This window comes from Polypterus senegalus, chromosome 13, assembly GCF_016835505.1.
Source record: "Polypterus senegalus isolate Bchr_013 chromosome 13, ASM1683550v1, whole genome shotgun sequence".
NCBI lineage: Eukaryota > Metazoa > Chordata > Cladistia > Polypteriformes > Polypteridae > Polypterus > Polypterus senegalus.
In genome coordinates this window covers 143,408,367-143,426,691 of record NC_053166.1, presented here as the reverse complement: position 1 = coordinate 143,426,691, position 18,325 = coordinate 143,408,367, and the positions used below count along the sequence as shown (strand labels likewise).

The 18,325-nt window shown below is 41.5% G+C and overlaps 1 protein-coding gene across 1 annotated transcript in view; it reads right to left on the bottom strand.

Annotated features, from left to right (window-relative positions):
* Window positions 1–1,753: 1,753 nt before the first annotated feature.
* emp2 (epithelial membrane protein 2) overlaps window positions 1,754–18,325 on the bottom strand; it is an 86,706-nt gene continuing 70,134 nt past the window's right edge. Inside the window, exons 4-5 of the mRNA XM_039774552.1 lie at window positions 12,855–12,995; window positions 1,754–2,429 (exon numbers count right to left, since the gene is read on the bottom strand). Coding sequence (XP_039630486.1) covers window positions 2,260–2,429; window positions 12,855–12,995 — 311 coding nt within the window. The 3' untranslated portion in view covers window positions 1,754–2,259. The remainder of the gene's footprint in view (window positions 2,430–12,854; window positions 12,996–18,325) is intronic.

Genomic DNA, 18,325 nt, shown 5'->3' with positions numbered 1-18,325 from the left:
CTACATGGTAAGTACAGTGTAACTAGGGACTCCTAATCTCAAGCGATACAAAGAGAGGTTGACATACATGACGATTCCAAAGAAAGGTGTAGGAGGAACGCAGAGAGTCATCTTCAAACATGGGAACTATTTGCAAAGATATGAATAATGTTCTCCCCACGGGTGAAACGGTGGTAGTCAAAAATGTTAGAAATTTTTGCAGATTTTACTAAAAATAAAAAAAAAACTGACATATGACATTGTCATAACTATTCAGACCCTTTTGTATGATGGTTGAAATTTGGCTCAGGTGTATTCCATTCTATTGATTACCGTTGAGATGTTTCTACACCATGTTTGGAGTCCACTTGTGGCCAATTCACTTGATCGCGTGTGATTAGGAAAGGCACACACCTGTCTAGAGAAGGTTTCAAAGTTGAGCAAAAAACCAAGCCATGAGGTCAAAGTTAATTGAATGCCGAACTTAGAGACAGGATTTGGGGAAGGGTACAAAAAAATCTGCAGCACTAAAGGTTCCCACAGAGGCCTCCATAATTCATAAATGGAAGAAGAGGGGGCTCCCCAACCAAAAAAATCTTGAGAGAAGTGCTTGATAAAAGAGGTGACCCAAACCCCGATGATCATTCTAGTCAAACTCCAGACAACCTGTATTAAGACGGTAGAAAAAAACTTCCAGAAGGACAACCACCACTGCAATACACTTTGGCCTTTATGGCAGAGTGGCTAGATGAAACACGAAAGCATGCCTGGAGTTTGCAAAAAGGCACCTAAAGGACTCTCAGACTATAAGAAACAAGATTCTGTGGTCTGACACCACTTATCACCTGCACAACACTGTTGCAATGGTGAAGCCTGGTGAAGGCAACATCAGGGAGTAGGGGAATAGTCAGAGTTGAGGTAAACCTGAAAGAAGCAAAGCACAGAGATATGATTAATGAAAACCTGCCCCAGACTGCTCATCATTGGGACGATAAGTTCACCTTCCAACAGGACAATGTCCCTAAACACACAGCGAAGACAAAACAGGAAAGGCTTAGGGTGAACTTTTGGAAAGTCCTTGAGTGGCCAAATCCAATCAAAGATCTCTGGAGAGACCTGAGAATAGCTGTCCACTGATGATCTCCATCCAACCTGACACAGCTTGAGAGGACCTGCAGATAGAGATTGAGGTTGGAAGCATGCGCTGATAGCGCAATTCCACACCTACCACACACCAAACCACCTGGATTGGGACCCGAGTGCAGCGGGTGACCCGCTCAGCACCGCACTAGAACAGTGTGAGGTTTTTACAGTGGCTGGAGTGCCAATCCTGCCAGCAACCCCCAAGTTTTACCTGTAAATTGGAGGACCTGCTTGTAGGGCTAGATGCAGATTAACGTCATACCCCAGGACGAAGCAATTGCAGGTTAAGGGCCTTACTCACGGGTCCAAAGGAGTAGAGGCACTTCTGGCATTTTCAAGATTCAAACCGGCAACCTTCTGATGACCGGTGCAGATCCTTAGTTTCCATTCCACCATTCCACCCTGATAGGATAGACAGGATAAAACAGATAGGAATGGCAGACAGTTCCCAAATCCAAATGTCAGAAGCTTGTCGTATCTTAAGAAGACGACACAGGACTGGCATCGCTGCCAAAGGGGATTCAACTAATGCTGAGTAAAGGGTCTGAACACTTGTGTCAATGGGATATTTGTTCTTTTATTTTATAGAAATTTTATAATAATATGTAAGATGCTGTTTTTGTGTTGTCAACCTGGGGTATTGAGTTTTGTTTGATGACAGAAAACGTGAATTTAAATGAATAAATATAAGGAAATGTGTACAAAGCGAAGGGGTCTGAAAATTTCTCAAGAGACTGTAGAAGGGTGAGCCAATTCAGTCTTTTGGGATACATTTGTTATTAGTGTATAAAGCCATATGGAGAATGTACTGTTATTTCCCTTTCTATTATATTAATAGTTTTCATTAACCAATTACTCACTCACTTTTACAATGCTAACAAGTACATTTATTTTACCAGTTGTGTCTTTTTTCTCTCCAATAAAATGGTTTCCATTATATGTATTAGTTAAAAAAAAAAGTTAAATATATACCATATGAACTTTTTTCAGTATGCACTTGTTAACATACTTTCTTAATAGTATTGGTCAATGTAGTTTCAGAGTGCTGGAAAATATATACAATATATATATATATATATATATTTCACTTTGGTCTCCAGTTGTATTCTTATTTGCGTCGTATTCTTATCTCCTTTCTTATTTGCGTTTTCTCAACACTAGATACATTATCCCACTGATCAGGGTGAAAGGGAATGCGATCCAAGCCAAAATGAAGGAATAGCCAAAGGTTCCTTGTTCATTGAAGCCGCTGTGGAATGTGGTGTACTGGGCGGTATAGATGGACGCTGCAATCATCACACAGAGAGCTTGAAAAAGAAGAAAACACAAAAGAGAAATTAGAAACTGCAGATACCTCAGGCGATAGTCTGCTTACAACTACTACTGAGTGAGTTAAAGGTCAGAGTGACCCAATAACAACAACTGGAAAAGTTCTTGACATATGGTGACAGTGAAAAGTGCTCACCTCCTTGGAAGTTTTCACATTTTATTGTTATGCAACTTTGAATCCCCGTGAATTTAATTTGCTGTTAGGCGGTGAAGTGGTGAGAGATAGTTAGCCAGTTAGAGACAGGGGATGATTAGGGGTCCAGAATGACTAGGCTGTGGTGGGCAGTTTAGCCAGGACATCAGGATACATCCTACTCTTTACAAAGGATGTCCAAGGATCTTTAATGACCACAGAAAGTCAGGATCCCGATTTTACTTCTCATCCAAAGGATGGCGCCATTTTTACAGCATAGTGTCCCTGTCACTGCACTGGGGCATTGGGATCCACACACAGACCACAGGGTAGGCACCCCCTACAAGCCTCACCAACACCTCTTTGAGCAGTAACACAAGCTTTTGCTAGATGGTGTCCCATCCAAGTACTGTCCGGGCCCAAACAGGCTTAGCTTCAGGGGGATTCCAAAGTGCATGTAGTATGTGTTTCTGAATTTTTTCAGATTCTGGAACAATCCAAACCCAGAGTTTTACATGGACAGGACAGGAGTTTTAGGTGTGGGAAAGTCTGCATTTTATAAATGAAGATTGTTCATAAAATTCCAAGTACAGAACAGAACAGAATGCACTGCATTTACTAGTCAAGTCAAGTTTGGGAGCATGCACTGGCACAGTGCATTGCTATACCCACTACACAACAAAACAACTCGGGATCCCGGTTTGCAGCCCCCCATGCAGACACACAGTCCAGTCCAACCCTCCAGAATTGACCAGGTGTTACATGGGCGACTCCTTGGCCTGGTCCAGCCACTTGGGTCCCCAACAATGAGGATCTTACGAGCCGGATCACCCTCAGAGAAATTCGCCACATGGCCATAGTGCCGTAACTGACGCTCCCTCACAATGCAGTGTATGTGCCTCATTCGGGACTCCATGAGCAACCGCTCATTCGACACAAAGTCAAGCCAACGGCACCCAAGGATTTTCCAGAGAGACACAGTACCAAAGGAGTCCAGTCTTCATCTCAGGTCACTGGATAGCATCCATGTCTCCGAACCCTATAGCAAGAAAGTAAGCACCAGGACTCTAAAGACTTGGACCTTCGTCCTTTTGCATAGATATTGGGAGCGTCACACACCTCTTTGCAGTGACCTAATGATAGGAAGAGTCACCAGAGACATGAATGTCACTGCCGAGGTAAGTAAACCGCTCGACAAGGTCAACACTGTCTCTGCAGACAGACACACTTCTGATGGCTGTGCACAAGAGGTCATTAAAGGCCTGGATCTTGTTTTTTATCCAGGACATTCGCAGGCCTAGACACTCAGACTCCTCGCTCAGTCTCTCGAGCGCCCCAATCAGAGCCTCCATTGACTCCGCGAAGATCACAGCATCTTCAGCAAAGTCAAGATCCGTGAATCTTTCTTCACCAACAGATGCCCCAAAGCCGCTGGACCCCACGACCTTGCCCAACACCCAGTCCATACAAACACTGAACAGAGTAGGAGCAGAACACACCTCTGACGAACCCCAGAATCAACTAGGAAAAAAACGCAGAGGTCCTGCCTCCACTCTGCACAGCACTCACAGTACCAGTGCACAGGCCGGCCATGATATCCAGCAACCTTGAGGAGATTCCACGAACCCTCAGGATGTCCCACAGGGCAGCTCAATCAACTGAGTTGAACACTTTGCAAAAATCGACAAAGGCTGCAAAGAAACTCTGCCGATATTTGCGTTTGCGCTCCATGAGAACCCTCAGTGCCAGGATGCGGTCAATGGTAGACTTCTTAGGTGTAAAGCCAGACTGTTCCGGTCACTGTTAGGTGAGCAAGTGATCATGGATCCTATTGAGGACGATCCTAGCAAGGACCTTACTTGGCACCGAGAGCAGTGTTATCCCCCTGTAGTTGCTGCATTCCAGGCGATCACCCTTCCCTTTCCAGATAGGGATTACAAGTCCCGTTTTCCAGTCAGTTGGGATGATGCCAGTCTCCTAAATGGAGGCAAAGATTGCTTACAATGCCAGGAGGACAGCCTTACCACAGATCCCTGCAGCCTTTCCCCACCTCAGCTGGTTCACCACCTGTGCAATCTCAGTGAGATTGGGTGGTTCACAGCTAATTGGAGGATCAGCCTCAAGAACTGTGGACCCAGAGGTATCCAATGTCCTAGCCGGAGGAGCAGCTTTGAATAGCTGCTCAAAGTAGCCAGCCCAGCGGGTCACAACTGCAGTGTCATCCGTAAGGACCGTTTCATCAGCTGCCCTGACTGCGACTCTCCGAGGAGCAGACTCAGATGTGCGTAATGCTTTGATTCCTCTGTAAGCAGGACGTGGGTTGCTAGACCACAGATGGTGTGTCACTTGCTCACAGATTCCTCTAACAAACGCCTCTTTATCTGCCTTTAGAGCCCTCGCAGCCATCCTTCTCAGTTCCCAGTACAGACCAGAGTTGCCATTGAGCAATTGTGACTCTTCTCGATGATGTCCAGGGTGCCATGCGAGATGAAACACCTCCTTCTGGGAACACCAGTAACACCAACACAACCCTCAGCAACCTTTAGGGTCTTGTCACAGAAGGTCTCCCACATCACAGTAGGATCGGCAGTCGGCATTTACTAGGGGGGCATTTAAATACCCATGTGCAATCAGGTGTGAATGTGACCCTTTTATAAAATACATCCTGTAATTGACTGTGGTCCTGTCCATAGTTCATTCAATGTGTTCTACACAAAGGCAGGTTGCTTTTTCACAAGACGCTACAAACTGTAAATTGTATCTGTGAGAGTGCTGAGTATTATGTATCGAAAAGTAAAGTGGCATCTAAAACAGCTCTTTATATCTATGATGTTTTGATTCTTCCCTTAGTGTTCAACTTGGGGGAAAATTACATTAAAAAAAAAAAAAATTTTTAGTAAACAAAATGCTTCAATGGTGCATGTATTAAATACTAACGTAAAAACTTATGCAATCAGTTATTAATTTAGACCACTTTTACTTTGGCATTAATAGAAAAGCCAAATCTAACCCACTGAGCTTCAATGTTGTATAACAGTAAAACATGAAAACTTCCAAGAGAATTTTGCATAAAAATAAACCATTTAATGTTCAAACCTCACAATCCTGAATTGTCCTTTAATCAATATATAAAATAAGAACATGGGCTGAGTAAAAGAACACAGAATGTGAGCTAACAGGGGTTAACCTGCCAGCAATAAAGACACCTCAGTAGACAGCCGGCAATTAGAAAAGCTGCACCTTTTGACCTTATCTGAATGGGGTCTCCTTGGACTTTTTGACTCCGGACTCTTTTTATCCCATGTTCAACACACTCTGTGCATATTTTTACATATATTATATACAACTGGTATAGATTGTTTTTAAATTCTGTATCTTTCCTAACTTGAACCTTGTATCCTTTAGATCATTCTTTTAGAATCTCAAACAAATTGTTCCTTTATTAGGCACGGGGCAATCAGTACTGGAATGAACAAACAGCCCGAGGAAGGCAAACACTTGTTGATTTTTCTTTGAATCATTACATTGAGGTCAAGTTAGGCCTTTAAATTTGGATGCATGCTGGGTAGATCAGGAGCGAGGAAAGGACGACAGCAGGCAGAGCAGAGCAGGAGAGAGAAAAGCAAGGAGAGCTGAGAAAGAGAAGAGCCTAAAGAAACTGAAAGGACCTCTGAGGACTGAACACCAATCTGAAGCAACTCTGCACCGAGACGTTAGAAGACTTGTCTACCATCAACTTAATTTTCTGTATATCTATTTTCAATAAGACTTTTTTAAAAATACATTTCTTAACCTTTGTCTCTTTTCAAATATATTTCTTACTTTTGCTCTTATTGGTTTTACTCTGTTTTTATTAGAACACCTGGTGCAGGTGATTGCCATATTCCTGCAAGGGTTATCATCATCTTCAGTACAAAGCAGCGTGGTGAGCGGGCACCTGCTTTGGTGATTGGCACACGTCAGACCTGAAGACAACCAGTTTGGTCTTCCTGTGCACAGTTATTAAGTCTCCCTGCTTGAGGCAGGTGTCCACGTGCAGGTGAGGCTGTACACGTGGGGCACCATAAAGCAAATATCTGAACTCATATAAACAATACAGTTAACAGTAACTGTGAACCAAAAAAACAAATACAGGAATCTTTAAAATTATACATTCGAGGTACAGTAATAAGAACACCTGGTGTAGGTGATTGCCATATTTCTACAGGGGCTAGCAGCTGAGGAAAAGGCGCCTTCCAGCCGTGGCAGTGTGGTCAGCGGGCACCTGCTTTGGTGATTGGCACAGGGGTAGCTTAACCATTTGCTCTGCTTATGCTAAGCTAGTAAGTCCTTTTGCTTAAAGCAGCTGTCCATGTGCAGATAGGACTTTACACGTGGGGCATCATAAATCATCTATATTAAGGTACAATTCCATGATAATATAAGGTTGAATACTTTTTATAGGCTAAGTAAACAACTTTTAATAGGTTTTATTAAAAAAAAAATATTTTGCAATTTTTTTTAACCCTTAGATATTAAAATCCTGTGCATACCTTACTGGCGTATAGGTTCTATAAAACTCACATGCCAACATTGCTTAAGGCCCCTCTCAATTGGGTTCCACTGTCATCCAGGGTGCCAAGGTGTAGTGTTTAGTGCTGCTGTCTCAATGCCCACAGCATCCTGGCTTCCAGTTCTGCAGCCAGACATTGCCCATTTGGAACTTGTCTGTTCTCCCATCATCTGCTTGGGTTTTTCTAAGGTTCACCTAAAACAATTCTGACTCCTATCACCATGGACTGCATTAAATAGAACTGAACATGTTGTGTTAAGTTATATTCATTTTGGTCCTGCCTAAGAGTTGACAAAGTACTTTACTGTTAAAGTGGATAAGTAATTTAATTTATATAGCACCTCCGATACAGGAAAAACCAATAGAGGAAACTCCCAAAGTGTTATCCACGTACGTTTAGTAATTTGTATGCCATCACATTGAATGGCTTGGCAGATCCAGGCAAGTGACTGAAACCTTCAGCCTTGTGGCACCAAGTGACAATTCATAGCTAACCGATCCACCCAGTCGTACCCCTTATATGGCTTCAAATGAGTAGTTCAGCAGCTTCACAGCGTGCATCACCCGCACTGGTTCTCAGAAAAGGTTAGGCTAGAAATTCCCAAGGCATAGCTCACACTGCTCCAAGATCCCTTTAGGCACCGCCATCAATTTTAAATGAACTCAAAAACCTATCATGACAGGCGTTTGAGCAGCCAGGCGGCTCATGCACTCATTAGGGATGAGATCCGCTGACATTAAATGCATGGGCTGATCGTGCCACTCGTTTAGTCCACTGCTGCCTCCTGTTTCGCAGATGGCAGGGCACTTGAAGGTGACACTGGTAACAGCTGTAAGCGCCTAGGGGTAGTGAGTGCCTCAGGACCACCTTCTTGAGTCACACCTGCCAAGCTGCCGAATGCTGCTGCAAAATCTGTTGTACAAATGCTGTTTCACTAGGCATCAAGAATCTGTCTTTCTTTTTATTTTCTTCCTAATGTGACCATTTGGAAAAGCCAAGAAAAACCAATGTACTCAGTATTGTGCTCATTTTTTGCAGGGACTGGACGCAAAGGTATACATTTGCCCACACATCTCCATCCCTCTCCTGTCAGGTATAAAAAAAATAAAGACATATATTGAGACTTCTTCATCATGTCACTGAGTTACTAATAATTTTTAAAGAGAGAAGAATACAAATCATAAGAATATTACATGTTCTTACAACACCATGAACGGCTCCATTACTAGACTAGAAAAATAATCTAAACAAACAGGCCTAATGGATTAACCTACAAGGGTTTGCTTCGCTCATCGGTCCCAATGTAGAAAGATGCGAGTGCCTAACTAAATAACTAGCTCCCAAAGAGGTGACAACGCATCCTAATGGGGGGGAAGCAAAAACACAAAAAAGAAGACAAAAGACCAAATAAACAAGCACACACAAAAGAGTATCAATGGATACTGAAGAAAAAAATAACATGCAAAACTCAGCAGGTCAGATGGGTAAAGTGCTTCAGAAACGTAGCCAGCAAAATGTTCAAGGATAGACTCTGGTGATTCACCTTATGAGAAGGATTTAGGAGTCATAGTGGACTCTAAGCTATCGACTTCCCGACCGTGTTCAGAAGCCATTAAGAAGGCTAACAGAATGTCAGGTTATATAGCGCCTTGATGTGTGGAGTACAAGTCACAGGAGGTTCTGCTAAACCTTTATAACACACTGGTGAGGCCTCATCTGGAGTCCTGTGAGCAGGGGACTGGGCAGTCTAATGGTCTGGAATCCCTACAGATTTTATTTTTTTCTCCAGCCGTTTTTTTTTTTCTTTTTCTGTCCATCCTGGCCATTGGACCTTACTCTTATTCTATGTTAATTAATGTTGACTTATTTTATTTTCTTATTGTGTCTTTTATTTTTCTATTCTTTATTATGTAAAGCACTTTGAGCTACTGTTTGTATGAAAATGTGCTATATAAATAAATGTTGTTGTTGTTTTGGTCTCCAGGCTACAAAAAGGACATAGCAGCACTAGAAAATGTCCAGAGAAGAGCGACTAGGCTGAGCGCTTTGAATAGTGAGAAAAGTGCTATATAAATGCAAAGAATTATTATTATTATTATTAGAAAAGGTCCAGAGAAGAGCGACTAGGCTGATTCAGGGGCTACAGGGGTTGAGTTATGAGGAAAGATTAAAAGAGCTGAGCCTTTACAGTTTAAGCAAAAGAAGATTAAGAGATGACACAATTGAAGGGTTTAAAATAATGAAGGAAATTAGTGCAGTGGATCGAGTCTGTTATTTTAAAATGAGTTCATCAGGAACACGGGGACACAGTTGGAAACTTGTTAAGGGTAAATTTCGCACAAACATTAGGAAGTTTTTCTTTACACAAAGAACGATAGACACTTGGAATAAGAGACCAAGTAGTGTGGTAGACACTAAGACGTTAGGGACTTTCAAAACTCGACTTGATGTTTTTTTGGAAGAAATAATTGGATGGCCTGTTCTCGTCTAGAGTGTTCTAATGTTCTTTTATATTACCCAACTCATTTTTATAAGGAAGAGTTATCAAATGCCAGCTTAGATACACCAGACAAAGCTTGTGTTATAATTAGAGGCAATAGAAAAAGAGAGAAAAGGCCATGGAAATGTTTAAAAATCTCTTACCCAATAATTACAAAACTTAATTAATTAAGAAAATAGGCAAAAGCATAGCTGTCAAAAAATCTGCAAGTTAAATAAGAGAAGAGGCTCTTTCAAAGATAAAGGTGACAAAACTGCAATTTAAATGTAAACACAGAATCAGTTTCGTTTAACCATCATAACATGAGTGGGTTAAATTCAAGCCTTTTCTTGTGTTTAAAAATGAGTAAAAAGCACCCTAAATTTGACCTGTGCAAAATAAAACTTTGTGACATTAGGCACATTTCCCCAAATTAATAAAACGTTAAAAAAAAGAGGCTGTACAGCTTTTTACCTTGCCATGCTATTGGGTCAGTTTTGAGCCACCTTTGATTTTAATGGTGTAAGATTTGGTATGATTTAGGTGTTTATTTCTGTTGTTAGGTCTGCATACAGTGTTGCTATGGGCGTGGCCACTGAGGTCAGGACCAACGTGTGATTGATGCGACAGGTTAAAAGGATGGCTATGAGTGCAAATCCTTAACCGCCCTGTGGATACCAAATCTCTGAAATATTCCAAGTTTGTCATTATGCTCTTTTTACGCGTAAACGTTTGGTTCTGACCATCTTGTTCTCTCAGTTTTTGCTCACAAAGTTTATCTGCTAGTGTTTCGATAGAACAACAGTGTTTTCTGATTATTTAAGGTAGTTTGTTTACCATTCATAAAACATTTTAAATAGCATATTTTCATCTCAGAAATGTGCAGGCTTTAAGTAAAGTACCTTAACTTTACAAAAAGCAAAACAGTTTCTAAATGTCACATTGTTGTACAACTGCTACATATTTTGAACGCTGGCATGTCCTTTGGGTCAATTTTGACCCGCCATACAAGGGAAGGGGGAAGCAGAATTGTTAAATTGTTAACTGTTATTATAAAACATTCAGCAGTTCTCTTTTAGCTCCCTTCAAAATACTCTTCTTGAAATGTAATACATTTTTCCTGGTGCTTCTCCTATTCCTGGAAACATTCCTGTACTCACTGTTTGTTACCATGCCTACTAGACCCCTGCTTTTTCCTGGATTTTTTTCCATGTTAGAAATCTTCTTCCCTTTAATGTCAACTTTCATTTCAAGAGTAGAAAAGAGGCCACAGGGAGCAAGATCTGATGAATACGGTAGGTGCAAAGCAACAAACACAGTTGTTTTCTGTCAAAAACTTTTTATAAGCGTGGTGAGTTCACGTGAGTCGTTGTGGTGCAAAATGTAATTTTGTGTGCACCACTTCTTCATATATTTATTTCGTGATGCTTTCCCATTGATGCCTCAGCATTTCAAAGTAATATCATTTAATATCAGTCTGTTTATTGGCAGGGCCGGATTAAGGTGGGTGCTATTGATGCTGCAGCATTAGGCCCATTCCTGAAATAGGCCCAGATGAAAACAGACGAGAATTTTCCAGAAGCTGAACAGTTTTCCTTTGCTATATTAACCTCAAAATAATTCTTAGAATGAAATTTGGAGTCCGACTTTCAGACGCCTAGAGACAGCGTTACTTATTATACAGTTACTATTGTTCTTTGCGCTGTGACGTAACTACAAGGTTGTTGTGTTTATTGTTAACCGAAGATTTCAAGTTAATGCTATCAATTTTACGTTAAACAGTTTACTTTTAATATTTTTTGCAATATCTTGGCAATTCTTGCCACTTTATTATTGTTCGGTAAGTGCCACGTAGTAAATTTTTCACCTTGAAAGTTAGTTTTGCAGTAAAAATCAATGGCTATTTAAACGGTTATCTGTAAAGGTAAAACTAAAAGCCTGCCTGCAGGCCCGGCATGGATGTTTAGAGTTTTTAAAATCCTCGACAGGATTCTGGTCTATTATGAAATTTAAATCGTGGACAAATTTTTACCCTCAAGAGCCTGAACTGAGTCACTTTGACCCAATGTCTCTGCAAATTGATTTTTTCTTACTCTGTTTCATAAGAGAATTGCAAAATTTTGCATATTTCATTGTTAGGTTTTCTGCATTAAGTGCACTTTTCAGACGATTGCTATTGAATGTTGATGTTACATAGTTTGATGTTAATCTCGAGTTGTTACGATACTACGTCGTTATTATTATTCATGTTCAATAAAGGCTGGCTGGTTGCGTCGCAAGCAATTAAGGCTCCTTGGTCTGTCTGAGTGCGCATGTATGGTGAGTGTCGAATGCACGTGCACCAATGACGAGAAAAATTTCGTCTTAATCCGGCCCTGTTCATTGGGAACAAAATCTTTATGAAAAATTTCAGTAACATTAAAAAAACATGCTCATCATCGTCTCTTGAAAATCTGCCATGGTGGCTTGGAGAAAAAATATCACTGAAGTCACATGTACGATGGCGGAAATGCACATTTGATCACCTTAGCTCAATGCCTCTGATTAACCAGACTGTAGGTATATGATATGATACTTAGCAACATATTAAAGAACTAAACCCTACTACTGTGCTATTGGTCAATTCCAGAAATGTGTGGGTCTCCCTTGTATACTTTAGTGGATTTTTTTATTTTCGTTTGTCTGTTCACAACCCATATAGACATCCTAAATGTCATCTGTTCGAAAACTTGGGATCATTGGTAATACGGGTTAAGATGATCACTCAATAAAAACAGGTTCATGGTGAAAAAATTTATGTAAAATGCTCCTAAAAAGGGGTGACAGAATCGGGTCAAAAAGTACCCAGAAGGCACAGCATTGAGTCAGAATTTTATTGTGGATTAAGGAGGGGAATAATAATGAGTCCAAAACGAAAACTTGGAGTGAAAAACCTAAAAGTAACAACCTGTAAAATAACACAAATGCTTCCAAAAGTACACAAAACCCAAATATCCAAGATCTAAAGATGAATTGTTTTAGCGGAAAAGGAATAAGTTGCAGACCTGAATAATAAGAATTAATTATACCAGGAAATGACTATCTTAAAAAATCTGCCATATGCTATAGAGTTAATGGTGCCACTATTCAAGGACAAATTCCTTTTGAAGAGCAGCACACTGTGGTATCCCTTCATACACCTGGCAATGCTCTGGGGCAATGAGCTTCAAAAACGCTTTGTTAAAGAAGAGTGACTTACACGACAAGAGCTGAATGATGGCGCTGAACACAAATCGTTCACCTAGCTTCAATCGGAAAAGGTGAAGAATGAAGACAAAGAAAGCAACACAGCAGAGGATGGTGGCGAGGATCATCGTTGCTTGGATTGCTTCAATATAACCTGTAAAATGAAGTATAAAAATCCACTTGAGACATGGTCCAGATAATGCAATTCCCAGATAAATACCTTGCATTTTTTACACCAATTTCATTATGCCAATCACCATTAGCTTGTCACTAGCACAGTGTATGTCACATCCCTAGTTAATCCTGTGATCCTATCTGCCTGTTTCTTTGTCCACTGGTGTCAATATTGACATCCTTCTTCTCCTACCTTCATCCTACAAATTAAAGAATTTGCAGACTGGACTTCACAAAGAGTATGGTGCTGTAGTATCACAAATCTAACCTGGGTTCAGTTACTGCCCTTGTTACTGGCTGTAATGATGGAAAATTGGGTAGTTTCCCTGGGTCCGGACCTGAAAAGGACACACTCCTCATGTTGTCACGTACTGTCCTATACCTGGAGAAGCTGGTTATAAAAATAGCCCCTTGAGCAACTAAAGAATCACTTTGATAATATGTACTGGCTGCTAAAGCCCATCGGCCCTGATGTTTGGCCACCGGTGAGCCTTGAAAGTGGACCCTAGCTTTGAGGTGGCTCCCTAAGTTGGGGAAAAGTGTGGCATCTGGCTTACCTCTGACTCTGGGTGAGCAGACTGAGTTAGAGCCAGGTGGGGTGTATCAGTGGACAAAGCAGCAAAAAATTGGTGCTGATGCTGAAGACCTGAGCGGTGTGAAGGAAATGATGGCTGAAGAAGCCAACTTTAACTTTTAGGACCCCATCCCACCACTCTGGTGTAAAGTGGCCAACTCCATTCCACCATCTCACTCACCCATGGGTCATTATATATATATATATATATATATATATATATATATATATATATATATATATATATATATATATATATATATATATATATATACAGTATATATATATTGTGGAAGATCAGCCCCAACGCAGACAGGCACAGTGACACACAAGTCCCAAGCATACACGCTTTATTTGCCTTTCTTTCCTTTACACAGCACCAGATGCCTACAATTATTACTCAGTCCCTTTTTCTCTCTTCTTTCTCCTTCTTCCTTCTATGTTTCTTCTGCCGCCTTCACTCCTCCACAGAAGCCCTGTTCTCCACCTCACATCTCCGGCTCCCTAAATGGAGTAAGGGGGCCCCTTTTATACTGCACCCGGAAGTGCTCCAAATAGATAGATAGATAGATACTTTATTAATCCCCAAGGGGAATTCATATACTCCAGCAGCAGCATACTGATAAAAAAACAATATTAAATTAAAGAGTGATAAAAATGCAGGTATAACAGACAATAACTTTGTGTAATGTTAACGTTCACCCCCCCAGGGTGGAATTGATGAGTCGCATAGTGTGGGGGAGGAACGATCTCCTCAGTCTGTCAGTGGAGCAGGTTGGTAACAGCAGTCTGTTGATGAAGCTGCTCCTCTGTCTGGAGATGATCCTGTTCAGTGGATGCCGTGGATTCTTCATGATTGACAGGAGTCTGCTCAGCGCCCGTCACTCTGCCACAGATGTTAAACTGTCCAGCTCCGTGCCTACAATAGAGCCTGCCTGCCTCACCAGTTTGTCCGAGTGTGAGGTGTCCCTCTTCTTTATGCTGCCTCTCCAGCACACCACCGCATAGAAGAGGGCGCTCACCACAACCATCCGATAGAACATCTGCAGCATCTTATTGCAGATGTTGAAGGATGCCAGCCTTCTAAGAAAGTATAGTCAGCTCTGTCCTTTCTTGCACAGAGCATCAGTATTGGCAGTCCAGTCCAATTTATCATCCAGCTGCACTCTCAGGTATTTATAGGTCTGCACCCTCTGCACAGTCACCTCTGATGATCACGGGGTCCATGAGGGGCCTGGGCCTCCTAACATCCACCACCAGCTCCTTGGTTTTGCTGGTTTTCAGTTAGAGGTGGTTTGAGTCGCACCATTTAACAAAGTCCTTGATTAGGTTCCTATACTCCTCCACTTGCCCACTCCTGATGAACTTCCATTAGCTTTTGGCAGCACTCCCGGGTGTGGCAGAAGTGCTGCACGGGCATTTGTAAGGACTCCAGGTGACCTCGGATCTTCTTCTGGCAGCTCTTCCAAGTGTGACAGAAGTGCTGCCGTCCAGGGCTCTGCAATTGGGCAGGTGACCCCTGGCAGTGGCCACGGGCCCCAGCAGGGTTGGGCTTCCAAGCTCCAATCCCGTGGCCCGATGCAAACCATAGGGCTGCCCTCTCGTGTTCCAAGGGATGTATTATCTCTCTCCCGGTCCTTCCATCTTCAAGGTGTCCTGGCTGGGCAAGAGCCCCAGCTGTCAACCACAATATATATAGTGACCCAGATATGTAATGTTAATGCTATGGCATGCAAAAATATTTTACACAATTGTGCACTTCCAACTTGGTGGAAACATACTGGGGAAGGCCATTTTCTGTTCCAGCACAGCTGTGCCCCCATGAACAAAGCCAGGTCCAAAAAGACATTGGGAACCTCAAGTAGTCTAGGATGAATTTGAACACTGATGGCTAACCACGTCTTCTCATCCACCATGTGTCCTCACTAATGTTCTTTTGGCTGGATGGGCACAAATTCCCACAGGCACATTCCAAAATATGATAGGCAGCCTTCCCAGAAGAGTGGAGGCCACTAAAGAGGTGCCAACTCCTTATACATGCCTATGGTTTTGGAATGGAGTGTCCAACAAGCTCATGTAGGTGTGATGGTCAGGTCATACCGTGTACATTCATTTATCTATTTTTCTAAACTCAGTACGATCAACATCACAAGAAATGAAATAAAATAAATGATATTTGTTACAGATAGTGATGTGCTTTTCACTGCTCACACACAGCTCTAGGGACCGGAGTTCAACTTTATATCTGCTCCCTGTCCTTGTGCACAGATACAGAAGGGGGTACTTGGGTTACAACGTCTCGACATACAACGTTTCGAGTTTACAACACTCACTCCCATAAAAACTTAAAAAACTTGAGACTCAGAAGGAATAAAGGTAAGGATTTTTTTACACTCATTTTTTCTTTTACTACAGTACGGTGTACAGTACAGTATATTTATGTCCTTTTTCTTTTTCTGTGGCTTAGTTGTGTTTTTATGCTCTAGATTATGATTTTGCAAATGTGTTTAGATAGGTAAGTGACTTAGGCTAGGGTGTGTTTCGACTTACACCAAAATTTGGGTTACATCACTGTTGTAGGAACGGAACTGTGTCGTAACCCGAAGACTCCCTGTAATAATAATAATAATAATAATAATAATAATAATTAGTAGTAATCTGCGGTGGGTTGGCACCCTGCCCAGGATTGGTTCCTGCCTTGTGCCCTGTGTTGGCTGGGATTGGCTCCAGCAGACCCCCGTGACCCTGTATTCGGATTCAACGGGTTAGAAAATGGATGGATGGATAATTAGTAGTAATAGTAGTAGTAGTATTTATTTATATAGTGGGGTGGCATGGTGGCACAGTGGTAGCGCTGCTGCCTCGCAGTAAGGAGACCTGGGTTCGCTTCCCAGGTTCTCCCTGCGTGGAGTTTGCATGTTCTCCCCATGTCTGTGTGGGTTTCCTCCCACAGTCCAAAGACATGCAGGTTAGGTGGATTGGCGATTCTAAATTGTGCTTGGTGTGTGGGTGTGTGTGCCCTGCGGTGGGCTGGCGCCGTGCCTGGGATTTGTTCCTGTCTTGCACCCCGTGCAGGCTGGGACAGGCTCCAGCAGACCCCCGTGATCCTGTGTTAGGATATAGCGGGTTGGAAAATGACTGACTGATGACTGTAATATTTATATAGTGTAATTTCGTTGGTTAAAAGCACTTCAAAAAAAATTTAGAAAGAACAAAAGGACATATAAAATAGTGGATACAAATGATACCTGCATAAATACTAAATATAGATTAGTACAGGATATATAAAACATTGAAATATAATAAGCGACCATAAACCAGAATAAAAATACAAAAATGTGAATACTACAAGAAAACCCTGAACAAATATTAGATAATATTTTTATTCATTCCTTCTCCATTACTCACTTAATGGTATTAGGTTTACAGAGGATAAAATAAAATAAGTTCATTATGGGTGGCACAGAGATTGTTACTGCCTTCTCTTTAAGGACCTGAGTTCAATTGCCAACCTTGACAGAATATCTGTGAAGGAATAATTTATTGAATGGTTTATTTTCTTAAACACCCTCTGATCTCATCAAGTTCACAGAGATTAAAGTAAAATAAAATTAAGTGATTTTAATATAAGAAAGAGATCGTTCATCAGTGCTTTCTCATGGCTCTGGGGTTTGTGAGCTCAATTGCTAGCCTAGTCCTTCCTATGCAGACAGATAATTTATTCATTCTTTAGTTTTCCTAAAGTCACATAATCTCATCAGATTCACAAGAAATGAATTCAAGTGCACTTTATTTCATATCTCCCACTGTAACTATCACTGATGTCCAATTGCTCCGGGGATCTGGGTTCCATTTCCAGGCTGTCTGTATAGACAACTAATGTATTAATTCATTTATTTCCCTAAACTCACTTAATCTAATCTACTTCACAGGAAATGAAATAAAACACACTATTTATTATGCATAGTGCAGTGCTTATAAATGCTCACTGATGGCTCTAGGGTTCAATATCCAGCCCACTTACTGTCTGTACACACAGACACCATTCCAGTGGTGAAGCACGGTCAAGCTGTGGGATTGTTTTTCAGTGGCAGGGACTGGGAGACTGCATGGGATTGTGGGAAAGCCGAATGAAGCAAAGTACAGAGATATCCTTAATGAGAGCCTATCCCAGAGTGCTCAGGTCCTCAGACTGGGCTTAAGGGTCACCTTTCGACAGGACAATGACCCTAAAGACTAAATAAAGACAATAGAGGAGTGGCTTAGGGAATGTCCTTGAATAGCTCAGCCAGAGCTCAAATTTGAACCCACTCTGGATAGACCTGAAAACAGCTGTCCACTGATGGTCTCTATCTAACCTGACAGAACTTGAGATGATCTGCAGAGAAGGATGGCAGAAACTCTCCAAATGCAGGTGTGTGAAGCTTGTCATCTCAAACCCAAGAAGACTTCAGGCTGGAATCGCTGCCAAAGGGGCTTCAGCTAAGTACTGAGTGAAGAGTGTTAGTACTTGTGTCAATGGGATATTTCAGGTTTTTATTTTTTTAAAAATTCTCAAAAAAAAATTAAAACCCTGTTTTTCATTTTGCCTTTCTGGAGTGTTGTGTATTGCTTGAAAAATGAAACATAACAAAATGTTTAAAAAGTGAAGGGTCTGAAGCACTCCTCTATCCTGAAGTGAATTTAAATGCTCTCTAAACTGATAGATGGTTGATATCTTTCCAAAGCAAGTGATC